The 26,037-nt window shown below is 38.9% G+C and overlaps 2 protein-coding genes across 5 annotated transcripts in view; one reads left to right on the top strand and one right to left on the bottom strand.

The window, feature by feature from the left end:
- The window catches only part of NT5DC1 (5'-nucleotidase domain containing 1), a 140,583-nt gene that overhangs the window by 9,892 nt on the left and 104,654 nt on the right, over positions 1-26,037 (top strand). For 3 of the 4 annotated variants that reach the window (XM_058566416.1, XM_058566413.1, XM_058566415.1), the window contains 3 exons: positions 683-789; positions 6,076-6,155; positions 12,456-12,540. In XM_058566416.1, coding sequence (XP_058422399.1) covers positions 683-789; positions 6,076-6,155; positions 12,456-12,540 — 272 coding nt within the window. The remainder of the gene's footprint in view (positions 1-682; positions 790-6,075; positions 6,156-12,455; positions 12,541-26,037) is intronic. The other variant, XM_058566414.1, reaches the window with a different exon arrangement.
- On the bottom strand, positions 14,617-20,197 carry COL10A1 (collagen type X alpha 1 chain). Its single transcript, XM_058566419.1, has 2 exons — positions 20,044-20,197; positions 14,617-16,505 (listed from the first exon to the last, which is right to left on the bottom strand). Exons 1-2 carry the CDS (start codon positions 20,195-20,197, stop codon positions 14,617-14,619), a joined length of 2,043 nt encoding a protein of 680 aa, XP_058422402.1.

The following is a 26,037-nucleotide window of genomic DNA, read 5'->3' as shown; positions in this document are numbered from 1 at the left end:
GACCGGCTTCCCACGCAGTCCACACAGTTGTTCTCTAATTGTTCTGGTTTAGGTTAATCTTTTTTTTTTTAAAGCTGATTAATTTTCGATGTTTTCTACGTCGTGGTTTGTAATTTTATTTATTTATTTATTTTTTCCCCCAAAGCCCCAGTAGACAGTTGTATGTCACACCTGCACATCCTTCTAGTTGCTGTATGTGGGACGCGGCCTCAGCATGGCCGGAGAAGCAATGCGTCTGTGCGCGCCCGGGATCCAAACCCCGGGCTGCCAGCAGCGGAGTGCGCGCGCTTAACCACTAAGCCACGGGGCCGGCGCCTGGTTAGGTTAATCTCATGGCTAAATGACAGCTTCTTAGGCAAGGGTGATGAGTCATATTCCTGCCAGAGAAATTACAGTTTATAGTTGATATATTATAGACCCAGAGCGACTACCGCAGCGTGGCCCTCAGAAGGAGCTGCTCCTGATCACATGCTAGTTGGTGGATGAAATGGAGGAAGAGCTAGGGCTGTGAAGGGAAATGCCTTATAGCATCCTAAATGGGGAAGTCATCCAGTTGAAAAAAGGAAAAAAAAAAAAAGAAAGAAACCTTTATTAGCTGTAGGGGGATCAGCAGTAGCAAGGCTGGAGGAAGGGGTGTTCAGGGGAACCACTGATGAGCAATATACCTCATCCCCTAAACTAGGGCAAGCCACGGCACCAAGATGATGGCTCCAGAGGCACTGGCAGAGGAGTATGGTGGGAAGGAGTGGAAGCACTTCACGCCGGACACGGGATGGTCGTGCCGATCAGGTATGACTCACGAGAGGCAGCGCCGCCATTCCCTTGTCTTTTGTTTTGGACTCTGAACCTGCGACACGAGGACATGAAGAAACCCCTCTTGCTGGGCAGGATGCACAAGTGAGCAGCTGTGGTTCTATAGGAATAGGATGTATTTTTTCCCATGTGTCTGATTTCTCTTTGGCAGTTGGTTCTGTTTTATTTAAGGTTTTGTTGATTCTCCTTTCACTTGCACTTATCCTGGAATAAAGAAGACTGGCACTTAGAAATAATACATTCCCTCGTCGTCTGTATTTTTATTAGTTCTTTAAGTACTCCATTCTTACTTTTATTTCTCTGTGCCCCATTTCTCCCCACATTCATATGACCCACCTCTCGTATTTTCTAGAATTCTCTTTACTGCCAGTTCTAGTATCTTCTGCCTTCATCTTTTCTTTTAAATGATTTTACACATTTTTTCCCACTGGCTTTCAAGAGCTTCACCATTGGTAAACATGAAAAGATTTTTCAAAAATTATAGACATAGATGTGCATAAATTAATAAAGATTAAAACATTATTATGAACTGACCATATTAAAAGTCATAATTGTGAGTTTTTCATTTGTTCTAAATTTTTTTTGCCGTTTTCTCCCACACTAGTTTTGAAACGCACCTGTTCTCTTTTAGAAAATGTGGTAACCTGAAAATAGTCGGAGCTATTCCTTGTTTCTATTATGTTTTTGCTTGTTACATTTGCTATCTTTTGAGAATTTGCTTTGTTTTTTTTGTGAGATGAAAGTGTCAGGAAGTATGAGTGCTCTTGATAAAATAAGTTGATAGGAAAAACTGAGGTTTCACCTTAGAGTTAGGTGTGGAATGCTTTTCACACATCACAAGGCAGAACAGCTAGTGGAAGCTGAATGGGTGGATGGCCTTTCACTCAAGTGATGGTAGAGAACTGCTGTTGTCTCTCCAGATGTAGGCAGTTGTAAAGAAGCTCTTCCTTCCTCCCAGAAAAGCTAGACACACAGCTAACTGTTTCACTCTGATATCCATTCAGAAATCGGGAGTGTTTTAAAGAAGTAAAGTATTTCCCACCTGTGAACAGAGCGTTCACCCAGTATGACCCACCTGTTTATTCACTGCTCCACCACTAGAGAGCGCTGCCTCCTGGAATCAACAGCTTCCCTCTGGTGCTTGATTTACCCTGGAGCGCCCTCAGGATGGTCTTGGAGTTTCTTTACTCCTAATTGGGTTGGTTAGAGACGTGTTTCCCTTCCAGGTGTCCAGTGGTCAGGCTGTGACACATAATAGAGGCCTATTGTTTCAGCAAAATAATAAGGGAAAGCTAATGCCTTTAAAAAATAGTACTTATTTTTTTTGTTGTTTTATTTTGTTTTTGTGAGGAAGATCAGCCCTGAGCTAACATCCATGCCAATCCTCCTCTTTTTGCTGAGGAAGACCAGCCCTGTGCTAACATATATTGCCAATCCTCTTCCATTTTTTCCCTTTTTCTCCTCAAAGCCCTAGTAGATAGTTGTATGCCATAGTTGGACATCCTTCTTAGTTGCTGTATGTGGGATGCCACCTCAGCATGGCCGGACAAGTGGTGCGTCAGTGCGTGCCCGGGATCCGAACCCGGGCCACCAGTAGCAGAGCGCGCGCACTTAACCACTAAGCCGTGGGGCCAGCCCCCAGTACTTATTATTTTTTTAATATAGAGATATATAAAAGAAGAAAAATATTGGCCTGTGATTCCGGTTAAACTTTGTCTACATTAAAAAAATAATGAGAGAGGGCTGGCCTGGTGGCGTAGTGGTTAAGTTTGGTGTGCCCTGCTTCGGCGGCCCAAGTTTGCAGGTTTGGATCCTGCACGCAGACCTACACCACTCATCAAGCCGTGCTGTGGTGGCGACCCACATACAAAATAGAGGAATATGGGCAAGATGTTAGCTCAGGGCCACTCTTCCTCAAGCGAAAAAAGAGAGGAAGATTGGCAACAGGTGTTAGCTCAGGGCCAATCTTCCTCACTAAAAAAAAAATAAGAGAGGCTGGCCCCATGGTGTAGTGGTTAAGTTTGGCATGTTCCACTTCAGTGGCCCAGGTTCTTGGGTTTGAATCCTGGGCGCAGATCTACACCTCTTGTCAGCCATGCTGCGGTGGCGACCCATATACAAAATAGAGGAAGATTGGCACAGATGTCAGCTCAGGGCTAATCTTCCTCAAGCTAAAAAAGAGGAAGATTGGCAATGGATGTTAGCTCGGGGTGAATCTTCCTCAGAAAAAAAAAATAATGAGACTATATGGTTAGGAAATTTAAATATTATAAAAAGCAATAAAATGAAGAGTAATTATCTCCAGCCCCTGTTCCCCAGAACCCCCTTTCCCCAACCTTATTTTTTTTAATTTTTTTATTTGGTGAGGAAGAGTGGCCCTGAGCTAACATCTGTTGTCAATCTTCCTCTTTTTGCTTGAGGAAGATGGTCTCTGAGCTAGCATCTGTGCCCATCTTCCTCTACTTTGTATATGGGACGCCGCCACAGCGTGGGTTGATGAGTGGTGCGTAGGTTCGCGCCTGGGATCCGCACCTGTGAACCCTGGGCCGCCACAGCGGAGCATGCAGACGCAACTACTGCGCCACTGGGCTGGCCCCAGCCAACCCTTATTTTTTAAGAATGCAAAGGGATCATACGTTTTCTGTACTTAGCTCTTTTCAGTTTATATCTTAAAGATCCTGTCATGTTAGCACACACACAGATGTACCTCACTCTTTTAAGTGCTAGTGCGCTCTGCCATCTAGTCCTGTGTCATGATTTATGTCATGAGTCCCCTCATGGTGGACATTTACATTGTGTTTGGTGTTTGGCCATTACTAACAAGCCTGCAGTGACGTTTTCATACATGCTTATTTTGCACTTTTGTAAATATATCCAAGGTAAACTCCTAGAAGTACAGTAGTTCTAAGGATATGCAGGTTTAAAATTTTGATCATTATTGCCAAATAAGTCCCTTATTTTCAGGAATTCCAATTGATTCTTTATATGCTGTTTCCTTCTACATTGAGTGTATTCATCCTCAAGTTAAGTAGAGAGTTGTAAAGGGCATTCCTTACCAGTACATTTAGGGCATTTAAAGCATTGATGGGTATAGACATTTTAATGACAGTTTATTTGATAATCCGTTTTCAGGTTGTTGACCTGGTCTGAGTATGGTTTTCTTTACCTACCGATTTCCGGAAAGCAAGTCCTTTTGATCTTTTTCTCCCTATACTGGTAGATTGTGCAGAAACAGCTTGGGATAGTGGAAATCAGAAGGGGCTCAGAGCCAGATAGTCTTGGATCATATTGACTCTGTTACTTGCTGGATAAAGTGATCTAGTCACTTACTAAGCCACTCTTAGCATCACTTTCCTCATCTTTAAATGGAGGTAATATGACTTGTCTGCAGGAGAAGTGAGAGCTTATGCTAGCATAAATTGTTCTCTTCCCCTCAGTCATTCACGTGCCTTTGTTCTGTCCTCATTAGGAGTACGTAGTTTGCAAAGCGAGTAGTGTTGTCAGTGAGTTCTTGGGGAGCAGTTTTCTGTGTGCAAAGCTTAATAGCTATAGGACTTGGTCTTGATTCAGAGGCCTGTTTTATTGAACTGAACTCACTAATCACTTCATTCCCAGTGAGCTGCCTGCTCCATAGGGAGGAGGAGGGTTGAAGCTTTCGTGTGGTACAGTCTCAGAGTTTTGGTGTTGGGAGAGGCATGGAGAGCAGCCTAGCCCAGTTAAGAGGTCAAGGCTGAATAAGCCTCATTGTGTCCACACAGTGGTCGTTCAGCTCATGTTTGATGGTCAAGTGATGTTTAGCCCCTTGCTTTGTGGGTGGGAGTCTCGTAATCAGTATTTCAACTCCTAAGCTGAATTTCATCTATTAATACCCAAAAAGGTAGAGGAAGAGGAGGGGAAAAGCAAGGGCATATCACTGACAATGCTGGGACACCTCTTGCTCCCACAGTGCTCAGGATGGCTGGCCATCAGGTTCAGGCAGGTCTCTCTGGTGTCACAGGCCAAGAGATCAAGTGCAGGTTAATGAACCTTGGGAAGCCGTCTGCACTGTCCTGGGAGCCCTGGAGTATTGTGTGGTCTTACAGCTCAGCAGAGCATGGGCAGGAAGGTACATGGGACAGCATCTCTCTTTTCCTTCCAATTCCTAGTTCCTCAAGCCATCCTAACCTTTCTTAGGAATGAAAAATAGTCTAAGATGTTCCCTCAACAACTTCAGACCCAACAATGAGGTTGGGTTTTCCCCAAAGCAGAGTGGTTGCTCCTGATCCCAGTAAGCCAGGGAGAGATAGTGGAGAGAGTGACATGGATGGAAGGAACAATGGGGGCCGGGTTCCACTGGGACTTCTGAGGAGAAGTGCAGAGAATATCCCCCAGAGTTGTCCATCTAGGGGACAGGAGGTTGGGGCTTTTGTTCACCGGCTCCTGATGGTGTTGGTTGAGGCTTGCCACATGGGCCACATGAGCTCCACAGGCTTCCAGAGAGAGAGAAGGGCACAGGTGTGCTTGAGGTGGGGTGATACTGTTCAGCACAGCTGCGGCTGGAATCAGACGTGGACCAAACGAATGTGATGTGGGTCATCAAATGTGTCTGCCCAGGGACAGCAGATTCAAAAGTGACACCTGTGCCAAGGAAGGGCTCTAGTTTAATTCCACCCTATGACCAAATAGGATAAATCAAATCCTTCTTCTCCCTGAGACCCTGGAGTGTGCCTATCCTGTGCTCTGAGTTTTTCTAAGATAAGCACGGCGTGTTCCTGCATGCTGTGATTTTTTTATTCCTCTCCCCCTGGTTTTTCTCACATTGTACTGAAATTTGTCTGAAATTGCATAAAAATTGAATGCAATATTCCAGGTGGACCAACCCCCACAGCTATGGAAAGGGGCTATTGTGTGGAACACTTCATGGTACTCAGTGTTAGGTTGATTATTTTCAAATTCAGTGACATTGGTAACATAAATTTTGGCTTTTTTGTAATCCATTTTATATTTGGGATATAGTCTATTTTTAGTTTTTACATTTAAAAAAATAAATATTTTTTAATAAAATGCTTAACTTATAGATATCATACTTTAACTTTCTTGTAGTACCCTTGTAGCTTAAACCTTTAAAAGACAATGATAGCATGTAATGTCGCCATTTTGATTTGAAATGGAGGCTCCTTTAAGTAAATAAATGAAAATCTAGCATCTCTTCAGCCAAGTTTCTGTATATGTCACATAAATGAGGCATTAATTTCTTCTCTCTAAAATCTTGTTCTTTTTTAGGAAAATGTTATTTTTATGATAACTACTTTGACCTGCCAGGAGCTCTTCTATGTGCCAGAGTGGTGGACTCTTTAACAAAGGTGAGTGGGGACACATTTTTTAGAAACTATGATATGTATTTGGTCATATATCAGAGGACTTAATTATATATTTCTTTTGAGTTGAGAGTTTACTCAGTTTCCTCTTTGTGGTTTCAGAGGTGACTGAGGAAGAAAAACAGAGAGAGTTTGGGTGAAATATTTTTGGAAAATTAAATAGCAGTGACCATTTTTTCCCCCAGGGATAGTAAATCTATTCTCCAACAGGGGGTGTAAAAGTCTACAAAAAGAAAATACAGAATTGCATCTGGAAAAAATATTTTCTTGGTTTCATTAGCAGAATAAAAAAGAAAAGTGAAGATAATTAAGAAAATTCCATGTGTCTTTAAGCATTCTAAATAATATAAAACCAGAAAAATGAGATGGAACTTTTAAATTCATCATTTTGAGCATAATTTAATACGTATAGTACTATGTATCAAGATTACATAGGTCTCTAGTTATATCAGTTTATGCTTAAAACTTAAGACCTATGAACATAAACTGGTTTTATGTCACAATTGCTTTCCTTTTTGCATATGTTGTCTTTTAAAATCACAGTGATCATGTTTATAATAGAAGATAGGTAATGGTTTATTTTTGAATCACAATTACAGTCATGTGTTTGTGAAAGTTTCTGTTGAGCAATAGTTCTTGTATGTTTATAGAAGTTGTTATTAACATGAGATGGAGTCATTTTCTCATTTCATAGTGACTACAAGCAAATGTATATTTAATATATTTAATGTATAAATAAATATATTTAAATGTATAAATATATTTAAATATTTCAGAGTTTGTGTAATTAGATACAAGTACCTAGTAGTTGGTCTTTGTTTAGATGGAAGGACACTGGTTAATGTTTCCAAGAAAGCAAAGGGTTGTAGGGTTGTGTGTTTTAATGTAATGTTTATTTGCTTTTTGGTTAAAAAAAAATCTTAATGAAAATGATTTACATTTTGGATTTGGAACCTCCTTCATTTCTCCTATAGATACTTGCTGCTCTTTTATATTGAAATTCGGGTAGATGTGAACTGAATTCTAAAGTAACCAGCTTTTGGGGCTTTAGGGCTTCAGGCTTCTTAGCCCCACTGATGCCATAGTACATGAAATAACACATTCTGACATCTCAGAAGCCATAACATTGTAAATTTACTCATGTTTTAAAATATTCTATAATTTTTAGAGTTTATAATGAGTGGAAATTTTTATTTTATTTGGGCTATGTGATCTATATTAATATTTAATCATGTATATATATCTCTGTACCAGTGATTTTCATGGAAGATTTCTCTTTTAAAATCACATTTAGACAGTCTAAGGGACCTCTGGGACAATATCAAGCGCACTAACATCCGTGTTATGGGTGTCCCAGAAGGAGAAGAGCGAGACAAAGAGGCAGAGAATCTATTTGATGAAATAATAGATGAAAACTTCCCTAACCTAAGGAAGGAAACAGATATCCAGGTACAGGAAGCACAGAGAGCACCAAACAAGATAAACCCAAAGAGGCCCACACCACATCATAATCAAAATGTCCAGAATTAAAGATAAAGAGAGAATCCTAAAAACCGCAAGAGAAAGACAAGTTACATACAAAGGAAACCCCATAAGGCTATCAGCTGACTTCTCAGCAGAAACCTTACAGGCTAGAAGAGGGTGGCACGATATATTTAAAGTGCTAAAAGGAAAAAACTTACAGCCAAGAATACTCTACCCGGCAAGGTTATCATTCAAAATGGAAGGAGAGATAAAAAGTTTCCCAGACAAGCAAAAATTAAAGGAGTTTGTCACCAAGAAACCAGTGCTTCAAGAAATGTTAAAGGGACTGATTTAAGGGGAAAAGAGAAGACCACAAATAGGAAAAATTATCTGGTTCCTTGATAAGAGGGTAATGGATACAAATGCACAAAAAAGAGGTTGGATATGATATCAAAAACATAAAATGAGGGAGGAAGGGAGTTAAAGAGTAGAGCTTTCAGACAGAGGTCAAACTAAAGAGACCATCAATTCTGTATAGAGGGCTACTAAAACACTGAGGAAAAAAAAAAGTTAAAAAACGGCATTATACGTACCTATCAATAGCTACTTTAAACATCAATGGACTAAATGCTCCAATGAAAAGGCATGGGGGGCTGATTGGATAAAAAAACAAGACCCATATATATGCTGCATACGAGAGACACAATTCAGACCTAAAGACACTCACAAACTGAAAGTGAAGGGATGGAAAAAGATACTCCACGCAAATGGCAATGAAAAGAAAGCTGGGGTAGCAGTACTCATATCAGATAAAATAGACTTTAAAACAAAAGCTGTAAAAAGAGACAAAGAAGGGCATTACATAATGATTAAGGGAACAATCCAACAAGAGGATATAACACTTATAAATATCTATGCACCCAACGTAGGAGCACCTAAATATATAAAGCAATTATTAACAGACATAAAAAGAGAAATAGTAACACAATAATAGTAGGGGACTTTAACACTCCACTTACACCAAGGGATAGATCATCCAAACAGAAGATCAATAAGGAACCATTGGCCTTAAATGACACACTTGAACAGATGGACCTAGTAGATATATACAGAGCATTCCATCCAAAAACTGAAGAATACACAGTCTTTTCAAATGCACATGGAACATTCTCCAGGATTGATTACATATTAGGCCACAAAACAAGTCTACATAAATTTAAGAAGATTGAAATAATGCCAAACATCTTTTCTGACCACAATGGTATGAAACTAGAAATCAACTATAGGAAAAAAATCAGAAAAGCCACAAATACGTGGAGATTAAATAAAATGTTACTGAACAACAATTGAGTCAACGAAGAAATCAAAGAAGAAATCAAAAAATACCTGGAGACAAATGAAAATGAAAATACGACATGCCAGAATTTATGGGATACAGCAAAAGCGTTTCTAAGAGGGAAGTATATAGCAATACAGACCTATCTCAACAAACAAGAAAAATCTCAAATAAACAATCTAACAATGAACCTAAAGGAACTGGAAAAAGAAGAACAAAGCCCAAAATCAATAGAAGAAGGGAAATAATAAAAACCAGAACAGAAATAAATGAAATAGAGACTAAGAAAACAATAGAAAAAATTAATAAAATCAAGAGCTGGTTCTTTGAAAAGATAAACAAAATTGAGAAACCTTTAGCTAGACTCACCAAGAAAATAAAAGGGAAGGCTCAAATAAGTAAATCAGAAATGAAAGAGGAGAGAGTACAACAGACACCTCAGAAATACAAAAAATTATAAAAGAATACTATGAAAAGCTATATGCCAACAAATTTGACAATATGGAAGAAATGGATAAATTCTTAGAATCATACAACCTTCCAAAACTGGATCAAGAAGAAATAGAGAATTTGAATAGACCAATCACCAGTAAGGAGATCAAAACAGTAATCAAAAACCTCCCCAAAAATAAAAGTCCAGGACCAGACGGCTTCCCTGGTGAATTCTACCAAACATTCAAAGAAGACTTAATACCTGTCCTTCTCAAACTCTTCCAAAAAATTGAGGAGGGGGGGAAGCTCCCTAACTCATTCTACGAAGCCAGCATTACTCTGATACCAAAACCAGACAAGGACAACACAAAAAAAGAAAATTACAGGCCAATATCACTGATGAACATCGATGCAAAAATCCTCAACAAAATACTAGCAAATCACATACAACAATATGTTAAAAAGATTATACACCATGATCAAGTGGGATTTATTCCAGGGATGCAGGGATGGTTTAACATTCGCAAATCAATCAACGTAATACACCACATTAATAAAATGAAGAATAAAAACACATGATCATCTCAATGGATGCAGAGAAGGCATTTGACAAGATACAGCATCCATTTATGATAAAACCCTGAATAAAATGGATATAGAGGGAAAGTGCCTCAACATAATAAAGGCCATATATGACAAACCTACAGCTAATATGATCTTCAATGGTGAAAAACTGAAAACTATCCCTCTAAGAACAGGAACCAGACAAGGATGCCCACTGTCACCACTCCTATTTAACACAGTACTGGAAGTCCTAGCCAGGGCAATCAGGCAAGAAAAAGAAATAAAAGGGATCCAAACTGGAAAGGAGGAAGTGAAACTCTCACTATTCGCAGATGACATGATTTTATATATAGAAAACCCTAGAGAATCCACGAAGAAACTTTTAGAAGTAATAAACAAATACGATAAAGTTGCAGGATACAAAATCAACATAGAAAAATCAGTTGTATTTCTATACACTAACAACGAAGTAGCAGAAAGAGAAATTAAGAATACAGTCCCATTTACAATTGCAACCAAAAGAATAAAATACCTAGGAATAAACTTAACCAAAGAGGTGAAAGATCTGTACACCGAAAACTATAAAACACTGCTGAAAGAAATTGAAGAAGTCACAAAGAAATGGAAAGATATTCCGTGCTCTTGGATTGGAAGAATTAGCATAGTTAAGATGTCCATACTTCCTAAAGCAATCTATAGATTCAATGCAGTCCCTATGAAAGTTCCAACAACATTTTTCACAGAAATAGAACAAAGAATCCTAAAATTTATGTGGAACAACAAAAGACCCCGAATAGCTAAAGGAATCCTGAGAAAAAAGAACAAAGCTGGAGGTATCACACTCCCTGATTTCAAAATATACTACAAAGCTATAGTAACCAAAACAGCATGGTACTGGCACAAAAACAGACACACAGATCAATGGAATAGAATCGAAAGCCCAGAAATAAACCCATACATCTATGGACAGCTGATCTTTGACAAAGGAGCCAAGAACATACAGTGGAGAAAAGAAAGTCTCTTCAACAAATGGTGTTGGGAAAACTGGGTAGCCATATGCAAACAAATGAAAGTAGACCCTTACCTTACACCATACATAAAAATTAGCTCCAAATGGATTAAAGACTTGAATGTAAGACCTGAAACTATGAAACTTCTAGAAGAAAACATATGCTCTTCGACATCGGTCTTAGCAACATATTTTCAAGCGCCATGTCTGACCGAGCAAGAGACACAATAGAAAAAAATAAACAAATGGGACTACATCAAGCTAAAAAGCTTCTGCACAGCAAAGGAAACCATCAACAAAACGAAAAGACAACCTAACAGTTGGGAGAAGATATTTGCAAGCCATACATCTGATAAGGGCTTAATCTCCAAAATATATAAAGAACTCATACATCTCAACAACAAAAAAACTAACAACCCAATTAAAAAATGGGCAAAAGACTCGAACAGACATTTCTCCAAAATAGATATACAGATGGCCAACAGGCACATGAAGAGATGTTCAAAATCATTAACTATCAGGGAAATGCAAATCAAAACTACAATGAGATATCACCTCACACCCGTCAGAATGGCTATAATTAACAAGACAGGAAACAAGTGTTGGAGAGGATGTGGAGAGAAGGGAACTCTCATACACTGCTGGTGGGAGTGCAAACTGGTGCAGCCACTATGGAAGGCGGTATGGAGATTCCTCAAAAAATTAAGGATAGAACTACCATATGATCCAGCTATTCCACTGCTGGGTATTTATCCAAAGAACTTGAAAACACCAATGTGTAAAGATACATGCACCCCTGTGTTCATTGCAGCGTTATTCACAATAGCCAAGACTTGGAAGCAACCTAAGTGCCCATGAAGGGACGAATGGATAAAGAAGATGTGGTATATATACACAATGGAATACTACTCAGCCATAAGAAATGATGAGATCCAGCCATTTGTGACAACATGGATGGCCATTGAGGGTATTATGCAAAGTGAAATAAGTCAGAGGGAGAAGGTCAGATACCGTATGATCTCCCTCATTAAGTAGTAGATAATAACAACAACAAACAAACCCATAGAGACAGAGATTGGATTGGTGGTCACCAGAGGGGAAGGGGAAAAGGAGGAGGGTGAAAGGGTAATTTGGCACATGTGTGTGGTGATGGGTTGTAATTAGTATTTGTGTGGTGAACATGATGTAATCTATGCAGAAATAGAAGTATAATGATGTACACCTGAAATTTATACAATGTTATAAACCAATGTTACTGCAATAATCAAAAAATTAAAAAAAATTTAAATGCAAATTAATTAATTAAACTTAAAATTAAAAAAAATCACATTTAAAAGCATAAGTTTATTAGTCTGTTATCTTTTCTAAAACACTGGTCTCTATTTTACAATACAGTAATGTAATTATTTGCCGAATATTTTCTACTATGCTTAAAAACAGCATTATTTCATGTGTTACATTTGGGAATTTTTTTTTTTAGCAGAACAATGGTCAAAAAACATTTGATTTTTGGAAGGATATAGCTGCTGGTATACAACACAATTATAGAATGTCAGCTTTTAAGGGTGAGTAATGTGAAGAGAGACTTTCTAACAGATTTTTGTTAAATGCTATGTCTTGTGAATTACTTAGAAGTTACCTATTTTGCCATGTTCCTTAATTAGTATTTAATTTGGTCTTAAATTTTGCTGTGAAGTTGGTACCACTTAATTTTAAGAGGTTCTTTTATTTGTGTCTGTTTCGTGGCCATAATTGCTAGTATTCTGAGCTACGCTGTCTTTTACGTGTCTGCCAGTAGGATCGTTCTGTGGGTTCCCCAGAATTGAAGTTCCAGCTTTGCTGTTTCCTGGCTTGGGAGTGAGGGTTGGTGACACCTGTAACCATTAGTGTAGTAGTTATAGACAGACGGGGAAAGTGAAAATTCCGTTCTTGTTGCATAAAAACAGGACTGGCTGACAGAATGGGGGCAGAGATCTCGCCAACCTGAGCCTAGGGTTTCCTGGTTCCATCTACAGGTTTGCTGGGTTTCACAGTGATTACCTGTAAGGAATAAAGAGATAGCTTTATAGTATGTTACCCTAGTGACTTGAACCAGACTGTCCTGATTCAACCAGTGGGCTGATAGATGCTCAAGAGCCATATTTTTCAGCTTAGAAAAATGTTGCCTTTTGATTGACATAAAAATTGCTTGCCTTCCTTTTAATGTAATTTAAGCTATCAAAATAATTGTAAATATTATGACTAAAAACATGTCAAGGCAAGAAGTAGTAACTGCAGAATATTTGTTCAAATTACATATTTCTCTGCCACTTGCTTCTTTCCTTCCCAGAAGAAAATCACTGCTTTGGGGTGATTGTCTCACTTTTCTGTGCTGAGTCACCACCCCTTCATCCTGGCTCGTAGGTTGCGTGAGGTTTTGTGGGTGCCTTTTCACAGTCTACACTGAGTGCTGAGGTGTGTGGGAATGCCCGTCTCCAGTAGGGGGGCATCTCCGTGACAAGTGTAAAACCCACCCACCGCTTTGTTGCTTTACTCTTTATTGGCTTTGTGAAATGAAAAGCCTTAAAACAGTGGTTGAGAATAGCAAATCGCTGCTGCCAAATAAATTCAGCGTAAAAATCTATTCATGTTATTTTATTGCATTGTAAATAAGGAGTAGGTAAAACATCTCGTGCGTTAATAAGTGAGGCCCAGCTTAAAAGTTTTAAACAGCAACATAAAAATACAGTACAGAGCGTAAATAAATAATGTCTTTTCGTTTCTAGTCAGATTTTGAAACCCTTGACATTAGTTATAATTTCACTGCAGTGGGATGCACAAGGTACGTATACTAATGTTCTGTAAACCCACAAAAATCACATGACATAAGACTCAGTAAGGAATTAAAGAAGTCAAAGTAATCATACTTGTGTTAAATGAATAAAATAGATGAGACACCTCTTTCCAAGTTGTGAAGGGTGTACAGAAAGCTGTTCTGCAATCACAGGAAAGTTTGAAAAGGTTCATAACTCAAGCACCTTGCATTTCAGATTAATTTTAACGGAATATTTCTTTTTTTTATGAGAGCTTTATAAAGTCTATCTGCACCTATATATTTGAATAGATCTTGATGAAAGGAGTCATATAAGCTTTGATAATGCACCATCAGAAATATTTTAGAATATACAGTGTCTTGTAAATTTGAATATTCAAGTATTTAAATTCTGTAAAGGTATACAATTCCTTCTGAAGGTTTCCTAGAAGTTCTCATGTTAATGGTTAGAAACAGGCTTATTTTAAAAGGAAATGCTGAGTTTCTGAGATCTAATTTAGCGTCGTATTTCAGGGTTTTTTGTGATCGTTTTATTTTTTAGCTTAGCAGGACTTTTATGGTGAAACTTTCAAACTGAAGAAGTTCACAGAAAACTTTCAAGAGTCTTAAGATTGCTGACTAGAAATTGAGAGGGTCTTCATGTATTGTTTAGCCTTGCTGCTCACTTTTTCAAGGGGAAAATTTGTTGGTCTGAAAGCTCAAATCTGTATTTTGGAAAGTTAAAATCAGTCGCATTTGTTTCAGCCTACCTCCATATGCGTTTTTGGGGGTGGGGTGGGTTGGGGAATGACCTTTCGAGCAGATTTGGATTAGCTCAGTGGGAATGTGCTTACATGGGAGCCACTAAGAATCCTGAGAAAGAAGAATGGACGTACTCAGAGGAGTACAGGCCATTTGACTCGGCATTGGGCAGCTGGAGCCACACCTGGTCATCTTCTGTGAGGTCGATTATGGCACTCCCGGAAGCCTGATCCAGGTAGCCTTTGATGTACTCATCATAGGTGTACATTACAGGGGTACCATTCTTATACAGGCCCACCCAAACGTGGGTCCCTTTCGCATGCACGTGGTAGGAGAAATAGTATATTCCTGGTATCCTGCAGGTAAAGATTCCAGTTCTTGGGTCATAATGCTCTTGCTTGTTATACAAAATCTTATCAAAGGGGATGGGAGCACCTATTGCTGGGTAAGCTTTGGCGAGAATAACAGTGAAAGCAGACACAGGCATTCCTGTTACACCCTGGTTGGCACTAACAAGAGGCATCCCAGAAACACCAGGCCTTTGGCCTGCCTTTACAAAGCCCTCGGGCACGACTGCTTGGCCTGGGGGCCCTGGGGGTCCCGGGGGCCCTGGGAGACCAGGCTCTCCAGCATGGCCTCTTGGACCTGGAGGCCCCGGTGGCCCAGTGGGTCCGTTGAGGCCCTTAGTTGCTATGCCAGCTGGGCCAGGAAGACCTGGAGTTCCTGGATCCCCTTTAGGTCCAGGGAATCCTGGAATGCCTGGTGGCCCAATGGGACCTCTGGTACCTGGTATTCCAGGGGCACCTCTTGGACCAGCCTCACCGTTGTTTCCAGGCACTCCCTTAGCTCCTGCGGGGCCCACAGGGCCTGGGAGACCAGCGGGTCCTCTAACTCCAGGCTCACCTTTTGGGCCTGGTAACCCTGGGTTACCCTTAGGACCATTGAGACCTGGTTCTCCTGGGTACCCTGGTTTTCCATCTAAGCCAGAGAAGCCTCTTTCTCCCTTAGCCCCAGGCTGTCCTGCAGGCCCGACTGGCCCTGTCTCGCCTTTAGGGCCTGGGATCCCGTGGTTGCCCGGGATGCCTTTTGGTCCTTGGGGTCCCATATTTCCAGGGGGTCCGGTCAGACCTGGCTCCCCAGGATGACCTGCTGGGCCTTGTTCCCCTTTGGCGCCCGGACTTCCTGGAAGGCCGACAGGTCCTATTTGCCCTTTCAGGCCTGGCAAGCCTGGTTTCCCAAAGCCAGGTGCCCCTGGGGGCCCAGCTATCCCTGGAGCCCCAGGGTGACCTTTCATTCCTGGAATTCCTGGCTGGCCTGGGGCTCCAGGGGCTCCTGGCTTTCCAATGCCTTCTGGTCCTTTTTTCCCAGGAGGACCTTGGGGACCCGGTGGGCCAATTGGTCCCCTTTCTCCTGGAATGCCCTGATCACCTTTGATGCCTGGCTGTCCTGGAAACCCATTTTCACCTCTTTTCCCCACTCCAGAAGGGCCAGGTGGTCCCATGGGACCCTGAGGGCCTGGAAGGCCCCTCTCACCTGGGCGACAAGGAGCACAGTATCCTGTTTCCCCTTTCTGTCCATTGATACCAGGCACACCTGGTGCACCCTTTTCTCCAGGAAAGCCCCTGGGTCCTGGGGCTCCAGTAGGTCCTTGTTGTCCAGGTTTTCCTGGAACAGAAATTCCAGCCGGCCCGGGGATTCCAGGTGGTCCGGGTGGGCCCCGTGGTCCTGGTAAACCAGCTGGTCCAGTGTCTCCTTTTGGTCCATATGGTCCTCTCTCCCCTTGTTTTCCTGGGAGTCCTGGCACACCTGGCTTCCCGGTGGCTGATGGTCCTGGTGGTCCTGGCAAGCCTGGCTCTCCTTGGGGTCCAGGACTTCCAATGCCTGGTTTTCCTGGTGGTCCAGATGGACCTGGGTGCCCTCGAGGTCCAGTGGGGCCTGGTGGACCAGGAATACCTTGTTCTCCTCTTACCGATACATCTAAAAGACATATACCCACACCCAGAGAAGGGGATGGTTAGTAACATTAAGGATAATCACTGCTTCTCAAAATATTAATTGGGACAGAACAGTGCAGTCTCAATCAATCCATTTTGGCAGACTAGTCTCAAATGGTTTCAGACAGTACATTTTATATTGTTTTAAAAAACACTGCTAGAGAAGATGGTTTCACAAGACCATGACTAACATACTACTTTCATTACATCCTAATGATCCATGAAAATAAGTTGGGATTGAAGAATTCATCTAGAATAAGAGTGCAGTGGAGGTAAGTTTAGCATTTATTTTGAGAAAATCATCTACCTAGAAAGGAAACTTAAAAAAAAGGTATTTGACAGAAAAGGAAGAAAAAGGTGCAGAATAAGTGGGAAAATGTTTAAGAACTGTAACAATTTTCTCTCACAAAAGCTACCCTATAAGACGTAAATGAGAAATGCAGTTAATTCTAATTTACGTCAGCCATGGTCCTGTGAGCTCTTACTTTCTGCATAATTCACTTAAAGTTGAAACAAAGAATTAAGAGAATTAGACCTAATGTGTAAAGTACATAAAATACTATTAAAGTGCTTATCTAGAGTACTCTTTAATTAATGAAAATAAATTGTTGATTTCATAGAGCTACACATTGATTTGAGCTAAATACTACTTCTAATATAATAAACTCAAAAATCACTTATTCAGTGCCTGTGACCTGAAAACTGGTATGGGGTCACAAGTGTGGGAAAATGCAGGATGCATCCTATAAGAGCTTCAGTCACAGAGGGAATAAAACTAGTTTGGAGTTTTATTTACCCAAGGATTTTCAGAAAATGGACATCAGGAAAAAGACTATGAGAACAATTAGTTTGTGGAAAAGATTTCCATATATTAACACATATCTTGTTGGGTGACTTTAATATACATATATATCTGTATGTATAAATGGGTATTGATAAATTGCAAATAGAATAGATGAATAAATAACAGACTTCTTAATGGTTTGGAGTAACATAGCACATTTTTAAAAATGTAAACTGTATTAGATTGGGATTTGCTTCTGAATCTTATTATAAAGATCACGTCCATACTAAAATTAATCGTATAGTCTGGCTGGAAATCTGTTTAACTGTTAAAGTAGGAAGAACAAGTCTTATTGAAAACGACTGCATTTGAGACTAGAGCTCCAGCAACTGAGTGATCTCTGTCACTTGGAATGTTGCCCTAATGGGTCCTCCACCTCTCAGTGCAAGAAAGAATGTGACTTCTGTTGTATCCTTGGGGGACAGCCTCTGCTTGTAGCTTCATAGGGTGGCACCATTCTCAAGGAAAAACGATTACCCAATAGAGAAGCTTCTTAAATGCGCACAAACTGAAATAGTGGTTGCTTGTGTCACTGTGGCCCCCGGCTGCCCACCAGCGGTGGAATCCTTTGCAGCGTAATTTAGTGTATTTTGCCTGAGCTCTCTCTTAGCCTGTGTTGAACAGATATGCCAAGGAATTACATGGGAACTGTTTGTATTCCTGTTATTAACTCAGTGTTTTACTTGTATAAATTGTGGGCTTTCGTCTTCGACTGCCAGTGGATAATAATGTATTTGAGTTTCCACCTTGTATTATCAAGTAGAGAATAAGGTGGATTTAACAGTTAAAATACAGCTTCTAAACTTTTCTTTAGATACAAGATATATATTTTCATATATTTCATTTTCATTTCTTTATATACTTCTTTGTTAGCAAGATATATATTTTCCTTTATTCTGTAAAAATAGATGCAATACAAGATGATGCAGTACAGTAAGGTGGGAAGATAGAAAAATTTTTCACCCTCTAGAAGTGGTGCATTTTATTTTTAGTTCACAACTGTTCTTATGATCTCAATAAACTACAGAAATTCTGAATTTATGATCAATGGAGAGTATAACCCAGTGCTGCGTGTCATAGAATTTCAAATTGCATTTGTTGCTTCAAGTAAAGTAGCAGGTTTCCTTGTCTTGTATTCTTTTGTTCCTAACTTTTCTCTTTCTCATTTTATTTCTATTTTGAGACATTCAAAAATATCTGTTGGGTACCTGTGCATTTAAAAATTAAGCTCCTTTTCATGAAATACTTTAAATTTCATCTTTCTTCTTAAAAAGACGATTGTATAATCTAATTTGCTCAGAATAGTTATCTCCAAAAGCATAGTTTTTCAAGTTTATGGCACATATCCTTAGGTTTATTTACAGGATAAAATAAATAACTATAATGAAAAAATACTATAGAAACGACATTTGAATCCTACAATCAGTTCAGATTATTTAGTTTAATTCAGCAGATATTTAACAGGCAGTTTGTGTCAGAGGCTATTAAATGGAATTAGTGGATATGAAACCTAAGAGTTGCCTTTCTTTGAGGATCTATTAGTACTTTACATACATTCTCTCAGTACTCTTCATAGTAGGCGAGAAAGGTGAACAGATGAGGAGCGGATTCAAGAAGAAAGTTAAAACGTACGCACGGCTACACAACCGATACTATTACAGTAGGAGAAGGAGGAGAAATGAAAGTAGAATAGAAATAGTAGGCTAAGTACAAGTAGCAGTAGTAATAGCTGACGCTTAAGCACTTGACGATATTAACTCATTTAAGCTTCCTAGGGGCCGGCCCCGTGGCTTGGCGGTTAAGTGCGTGCACTCTGCTGCTGGTGGCCCGGGTTCGGATCCTGGGCGTGCACGGAGGCACCGCTTCTCCAGCCATGCTGAGGCAGAGTCCCACATACAGCAACTAGAAGGATGTGCAGCTATGACATACAACTATCTACTATGGCTTTGGGGGGAAAAAAAAAATAAATAAAATCTTAAAAAAAAAAAATCTTCCTAGCAGCCCTTTGAGATAGCTACTCCTTGTTTTACAGATGAGGAAACTAAGACACAAGAGGATAAATAACTTACTCAGGGTCACATGGTTAGTACGAGGCAGTTGAGTCTGTGCACTTGACCAGTAAACTATATAAAAATGTATAAAAAATTACGAGAATTGCTACTTCATTTGCCTATTAAATTTCTTTGGAAGGCATCAGATTTTATTTGGTAATTAAGACTCAATTTTATATATATATGTGGGATAGGTGAATAGGTTGTAAAAGTAAATATGTTTAGGTAGTTAGATATTTAAACCTGCTCCTCTCTTTGTACAATTGGCAATTATTTTTAGTGAAAACATTTTAAACTTGATTAATTTTGAGTTGATTAATATTTCTAGATTATAGGTAGGTATTAGTGCAAAAGCATCATTTAAGGGAAAAAATTTCCACACATACAAGTTCTTAATATTCTTCAGGTATAGCTTTCTATTATACTTATTGTGTAAAGGATATTAATGTTCTTGAATAGATGTACTTTTTCCTTAAATCATTTGGTTCTAATGTTTTGGGCTAATTCGGGAGTTCAAAAATAATTTAACACCAAACCGAGTTAAAGCATTTTGTTAAAGAGATCATTAAGATTGTAGAAAACACCAACCAACTAGTTAATAGAGCAAAATAGACAGTTCAGTTTACCTTTACCCTTTATGGCGTAGGGAATGAAGATCCGAGTCTTGAAGTTGGATGGTGGGCCTTTTATGCCTGTAGGTGTTTGATATCTCTCGGCATAAAACTCTCCATGAACCAAGTTCAAGGATATTAGCAGCAAAAATGCTATTGGTGGCAGCATGTTCTCAGATGGATTCTGAAAAACAGAAAAGAATAATTTTGTACAGCTTCGTTATTGACCTGTTTTATTTGTCTGATGTTGTGTAGATGAATTCTTTATACATTTGTCTTCTTTTTTGCCTTATCCTATGTATTTTGAATATATTCCAGAAATTAATGAGTTATAACTTTTTAGTTATGTGAATATATGTCTTAGTTGTTTTTGGAAACCACATTCAAGAAATCAAGTAAAAATGAAGTGATTTTAAAAAAAGAAACACAGAAACCATAATTGGATGCCTGTAGTAAATAATTCAAGATCTTTGACATAGACTGAAATAACCAGTAGGTGTCACAATACACAGAAATTCAGATTAGGGCATATTTTTACAAATATAGTTTTATTACGACTATCTTTTATATAGACTAATACAAATCAAACTGTCTGAGTGCATTTTAGTGGAAAACCACTTTTTTAAATCACAAAAAACCAAATAGTTAATTTATCGAAGCTTGTTTCCATATAAGCTAACATGGAAGTCCACCAGTGAGTATGGAGTCATAGGCTTACCTGGGTGCTAGGAGTTCCTGGGGATGGTTTCTTGCCAGCTTCCTGAGCCTTCCTGTGCTCAGGTGAGCAGTGCAGAAGATGCCCTCTCCAGAGCTGTCCTACGGTATTTATACTGTGTTCCCCTGACTACATGAGGTTACCCTGAGTTTAAGCTCCTCCCTCCAGAGGTGGAAAGCACTAATTATGGTGGAAAGTTCTGTTGGGCAGGCATACAAGATCAGGTTGGGCTGTCTTTTTCCTTGTTTTCTTATTGAAAAATAAACCCTTTGTCTTAAATATGTATTAATAGTTTTAACCATGTACCATCTTTTTCTGTGATTTTATTTTAGCAGTTATTGCTCAGATGTTTAGGCTGGTTCATTAGGGGATGATAATACCCCCTTTGTGTTTTTGAAAAGCACATTCTTGTGTTATTTGGTTGAAAATATTTGGTAGTATGTAAAAGTAGGAAAAGAAATTTTTTAGGGGGGAGTAAATTTAAACCGTCATCTAAATTCTTCAGTTATTACACAAAACCATCAATTTGTCCATTAATGTTCCTAAATTTTTATGAAAATAGCTTACCCCAGTTCTTACTTATTTTGAGGCTTGAGAGAAACAAAATGGTGGAAATGTAGGTATGCTGTTTTGTATTTCAGGATTTTAGTATAAGTCCTCAGAAGTTAATAAGAGAAATTTTAAATGTGTTAGCATATAAATATTTCAGATTTTTTCATATTAAGTATTTTCAATTTTTCAGAGGCAAGACATCCATGAATTTGATAGTAGAGTTAGCAATATAATTACTCTGAAGGATTTAGGTTCTTTATTCACAACACTATACTATGTTCAGTAAATGGCTTCAGATTTTATTGCTTAATTTTGGATTTTACTTTAGAGTTGCAGTAGAGATTGCAAAAACCCTTAGCTTGATGATGTTGTATCATGTCTATTTCAGTAAGTTTGCTGTGTTCATTTCAGAAGAAAAAAATTCTTCAAACTTTGCTTTCAGCTTTTCAAAAATATCCTTGGCTTACCTTGCACTTTCCTTCAAGGATCTTGAATCAGCCCAATTAGAAACTTTTTTTTTTCCCCAAAGGTGAAAGTAAACGTTATCATGGTCATTTTTAATGGTTAGTATTCTCTTTAACAATATTATGAGACTCTTAAAATCATTTTCAATATCCTATAGAATCTAATAAAAACAGGAAGTTGAGAGACCAAATTTTGTACGTTTTTTTTTTCTGTGAGGAAGATCAGCCCTGAGCTAACATCCATGCCAATCCTCCTCTTTTTTTTTTTTTGCTGAGGAAGACTGGCCCTGAGTTAACATCCATGCTGATCTTCCTCCACTTTATGTGGGATGCTGCCACAGCATGGCCTGACAAGCGGTGTGTCAGTGAGTGCCCGGGATCCGAACCCAGGCCACCAGCAGCAGAGCGCACGCACTTAACTGCTGCACCGTGGGGTTGGCCTCTTTGTGCCTTTTTTTTTTTTTTTTTGGTGAAGAAGATTAACCTTGAGCTGACATCCGATGCCAATCCTCCTCTTTTTTGCTGAGGAAGACTGGCCCTGGCCTAACATCCGTGCCCATCTTCCTCTACTTTATATGGGACGCCGCCACAGCATGGCTTGACAAGTGGTGCGTCGGTGCACGCCCAGGATCCGAACCGGCGAACCCCGGGCCACCAGCAGCAGAGCACATGCACTTAACCGCTTGCGCCACAGGGCTGGCCACGCTTTGTACCTTTTTAATTGCATCATTTTGGAGCTAAATCAGATCAACTATACAGGTGAAGTAAGTGAGAAGGAAAGTTCCGTAACAGGTGTAGATAACGTCATTTTTTAAATCTCTGCAGAATTATATTATGGATTCAGGATTGATAAGTAATTGAAATAATTGAATGTTTAACCAGTGGGTGAAATAAAGGTTTTGCTCTTTTTTCTTTTCCCTTCTTCCTCCCCTGCGTATAATTTTCTGTATGTATATTTTAAACTAAGCCTTGTATAGAACCTTGTAGAAATGTAAATGGGTAACTCATCTCACTGCCTCTTTCTCCTTACTCTCACTCTTAAACCTTTTATTGGTGCCATATTTAAAAATCAACGATGTCCTATATGTCTCTCTATATTACTCATAGTACACAGGAAATTTGGCTTTTATGTGAGTTCAGATTAACAGGAGAATTGGAAAGTTTACATTCTAATCATTCTTTCATCATTGGGAAATTATCTATAGAATAGCTTTTGTAATTACAATATGTGCTCTGCTACGTCTGTAAGAGGCCACAAGAGATAAGTTAGAGAAATGACTGCCTTGTATCTACTTATGATTCATTTGGACAAAATTTTGAAAAAGTAGGTAACATAACATATGGATGCTCTTGAATGCTAGGGTGTAGAATTTGTTTTAAAAGGAGTTATTAGAAGTACATATTCTAGTATTTTTGTGTGTATATGTGGTTACACACACACACTCACTTATTCGTTTATAATTGAGACTGATACCCTGTTAGATATCATTCATGTGAAAATTCAGAAGATTCTCATCTCTTCACGCTATGCACCTGTGTATGTAGACTGTTTGTGGCTGCTGTAGACATCTGTGGCTACTCCAACTATTTTCAGAGCCTTTCACCTTAACCTCTCTAGGTGTCTGTTTTTTCATAAACACAATGAAGAGGTTGGTCTAGGTTTCTAAGCTCCTCCCAGCTTTAAAATTAGATTATTCTTGTGCTTGAGGTATTTTGCTGTTCCCCGTGGCGAGACAGTGGGCTTGGCTCCGTTTAGTACTTATTAGAGACAAAATCCATACCAGGTGGTCATATGCCTTCTTTTTGGGATATGTAAATATGTGTGGGTATTTGTCATTCTATATTCTTCTTTAGCTTTGGGAAATGTGGTGTCTTTATTGAATAAGCCTTGGACAGTCAACCCTTTTTGCAAACAGTGTGCTTATTTCAGCACAGGGACTCGGGCTGCTGTTTGCTTTGTTAGTCACATAAGAATCACTGTCTTGTCCAAAACAGATTGTAGAATCAGAATATTTGCTAGCCACACCCCACCCAATTGTGTATTTAAAACTATTTTTATTTTGGGAGTTTACTTGTAGCTGTTTCAAGTGACTAGTCTGTGGCTTTACGATGAAAACCCATTCCATTTAAACCAGAAAGCCGTGCTCCTTGAACCTCAGTAACCTGTTATTTTTTTTAATATCAAATGTGCGTGATGTTTTTTGCACATCTAGCATTTAGCTGCTATTAAGCTCACCTGTTCATTTTCGCTTCCCAAGGTCATGTGTTAATTCACCAAATATTTCTTGAAATGAGTACCTTTTCATGTGTGAGGCATAGAGATACAAACTGGAGGAATAATGTACAGCCCCCACCCTTTCAGTGTTTAAACAGTGGTTCTGAACCTTTTTTCCATACTCCCACAGTCCTGAGTGATATGACACAATTCCTTCCGTCTTTGATGTTCATTAAGATGGTGGTTCAGGGACCATATTTTGACTGAGCTCCTCAGGTGATCATGATGGATGGACTCTTAAGTTGGAATGTCTTAGTCTCATATCAGTGTTGTATTACTAGCTTGTTAATATTAAGTACATAATTTTTGTTGTTTTTGTTCATATGGTTTTTCACTTTATTATAGCAAATTTTAGTCTTATGCATAGAGAGAATAGTTACAATGAATGCCTATGTAACCACTACCCATCTTAAACTAATCTCAAGTCACTGCCACTCAACCCTTCTTCCACTCACCGCCCCCTAATATTTTGAACAAATCTCATATGTTGTACCAATTCACCTGTACATATTTCAGTATATTTCTCCAGAAGATGAGTCTTTTTTCTTTAAAACAGTATCTTCATCTACCTAAAAAATTAACCATTTCTTAATCTTATCAAGTGCTTTAGTCCACGTTCAAATTTCCCCAGTTATCTTTTTGTGTGTATACACACACACAAATATTCATATATATGTAAGTATACATATATATACATATTTACACACAAACATAAGTATGTACGCACATACATAGTATACGTATATACATACATATCCATATATATTTTTTATTGTTTATTGTTTGTTCCAGTTAGGTTCATGAATTGCCCCTAATTGATATGTCCCTGTTAATGTAGGTTTCTTATCCATGTCCCTTTTTTGCCGATGGGTCATCGGTTCTATACAAATTCCTGCAGTTTGGATTTTGTTGTCACTTAAATGTTTCCCTGTACCCTATAATTCCTGTAAATTAGTAGTAGTTAGATCTAGAGTTTTGATCTGATTCAGATTTGAGATACACACACACACAAATATTTTTTGGCAATAACACTATAGACAGTGGTGTGGTGAATTTCAATCAGGAAGCCCTTCATTGCTGGTTATCTCTCTTTTTGTGCTGTTATTAAGCAATGGTCATTACCTAGATATTCTAATTCTATCATTCCTCCTTTGTTTATTAGCTAGAGTACTTCTATAAAGAAAAATACTCCTTCATCAACTATTTGGTTACCCTGAAGTACAGTTTGTATAGAAAAAGTAGGATAAATGCCTTGACCCACATTTAAAACAATAAACTTGTTTACTAGCATCCTCCAGAGATGGCCCAGGGAGGTGTCTGAGTAGCATAAACTCATGGATTGAAACATATTTTATATGTTTCAATCCATGGCAGTTATTATGCTTATTATTGCTTAGATTTTTCCCTGTGTTTAGTCAGCAGGAACCTCTTCATGTTGGCCCTGAGTCCTTTTGACATGATCTCAGTAGTTTTTTTTACAGCTTCTTTCCTTCCAGTATTTTATACTTTCCCTGACCCAGATCTGTAATCAGGGAGTCTTGGTTCCTTTTGCGGGAAATAGAACTTAGAGACCACAACCTGGCTGGCTGGGTCCTAGGGGTGTTTGGTCATTGTTTCTAGGCTTTTTCCTGGGCAGAGCCAGGAAATTCATTCATGCAATGTTAATTAAATATAACAGACATTGTAATTTCATACTGGTGCATCCGGTTCACATTCAGGGCCACGGGGTGTTTACTTAATGACCTTAAAGTTGTATCTGTAGCTTCTTAGTCCCACACTAATTATGTAGTTACTCATTTGCTTTATTCCATAGTACTCAGAATTTCTCAGGATAACGATACCAACACCCACACCACGATACTAAAACAGTTTAGGATTCTTTTGGCTGTTCCTTTTGTTATTGCCAGTAGATCTATATAGTCAATTTACTGTGCTCTGTAGTCTGTTGAAATGGCTAATTTCAATGTAGTAGTACTACCCACTCAATTTACTGTTAGGTTTAT

This window comes from Diceros bicornis, chromosome 23, assembly GCF_020826845.1.
Source record: "Diceros bicornis minor isolate mBicDic1 chromosome 23, mDicBic1.mat.cur, whole genome shotgun sequence".
Taxonomy (NCBI): Eukaryota; Metazoa; Chordata; class Mammalia; order Perissodactyla; family Rhinocerotidae; genus Diceros; species Diceros bicornis.
This window is presented reverse-complemented; position numbering and strand designations above follow the sequence as displayed.

Excerpts from the sequence above, each read along its gene's own strand:
- COL10A1 (XM_058566419.1), bottom strand. The coding sequence starts at position 20,197 with ATGCTGCCACCAATAGCATTTTTGCTGCTAATATCCTTGAACTTGGTT. Across the intron at positions 16,506-20,043 it reads CTACGCCATAAAGGGTAAAG|ATGTATCGGTAAGAGGAGAA; the intron begins GTAAACTGAACT and ends TATGTCTTTTAG.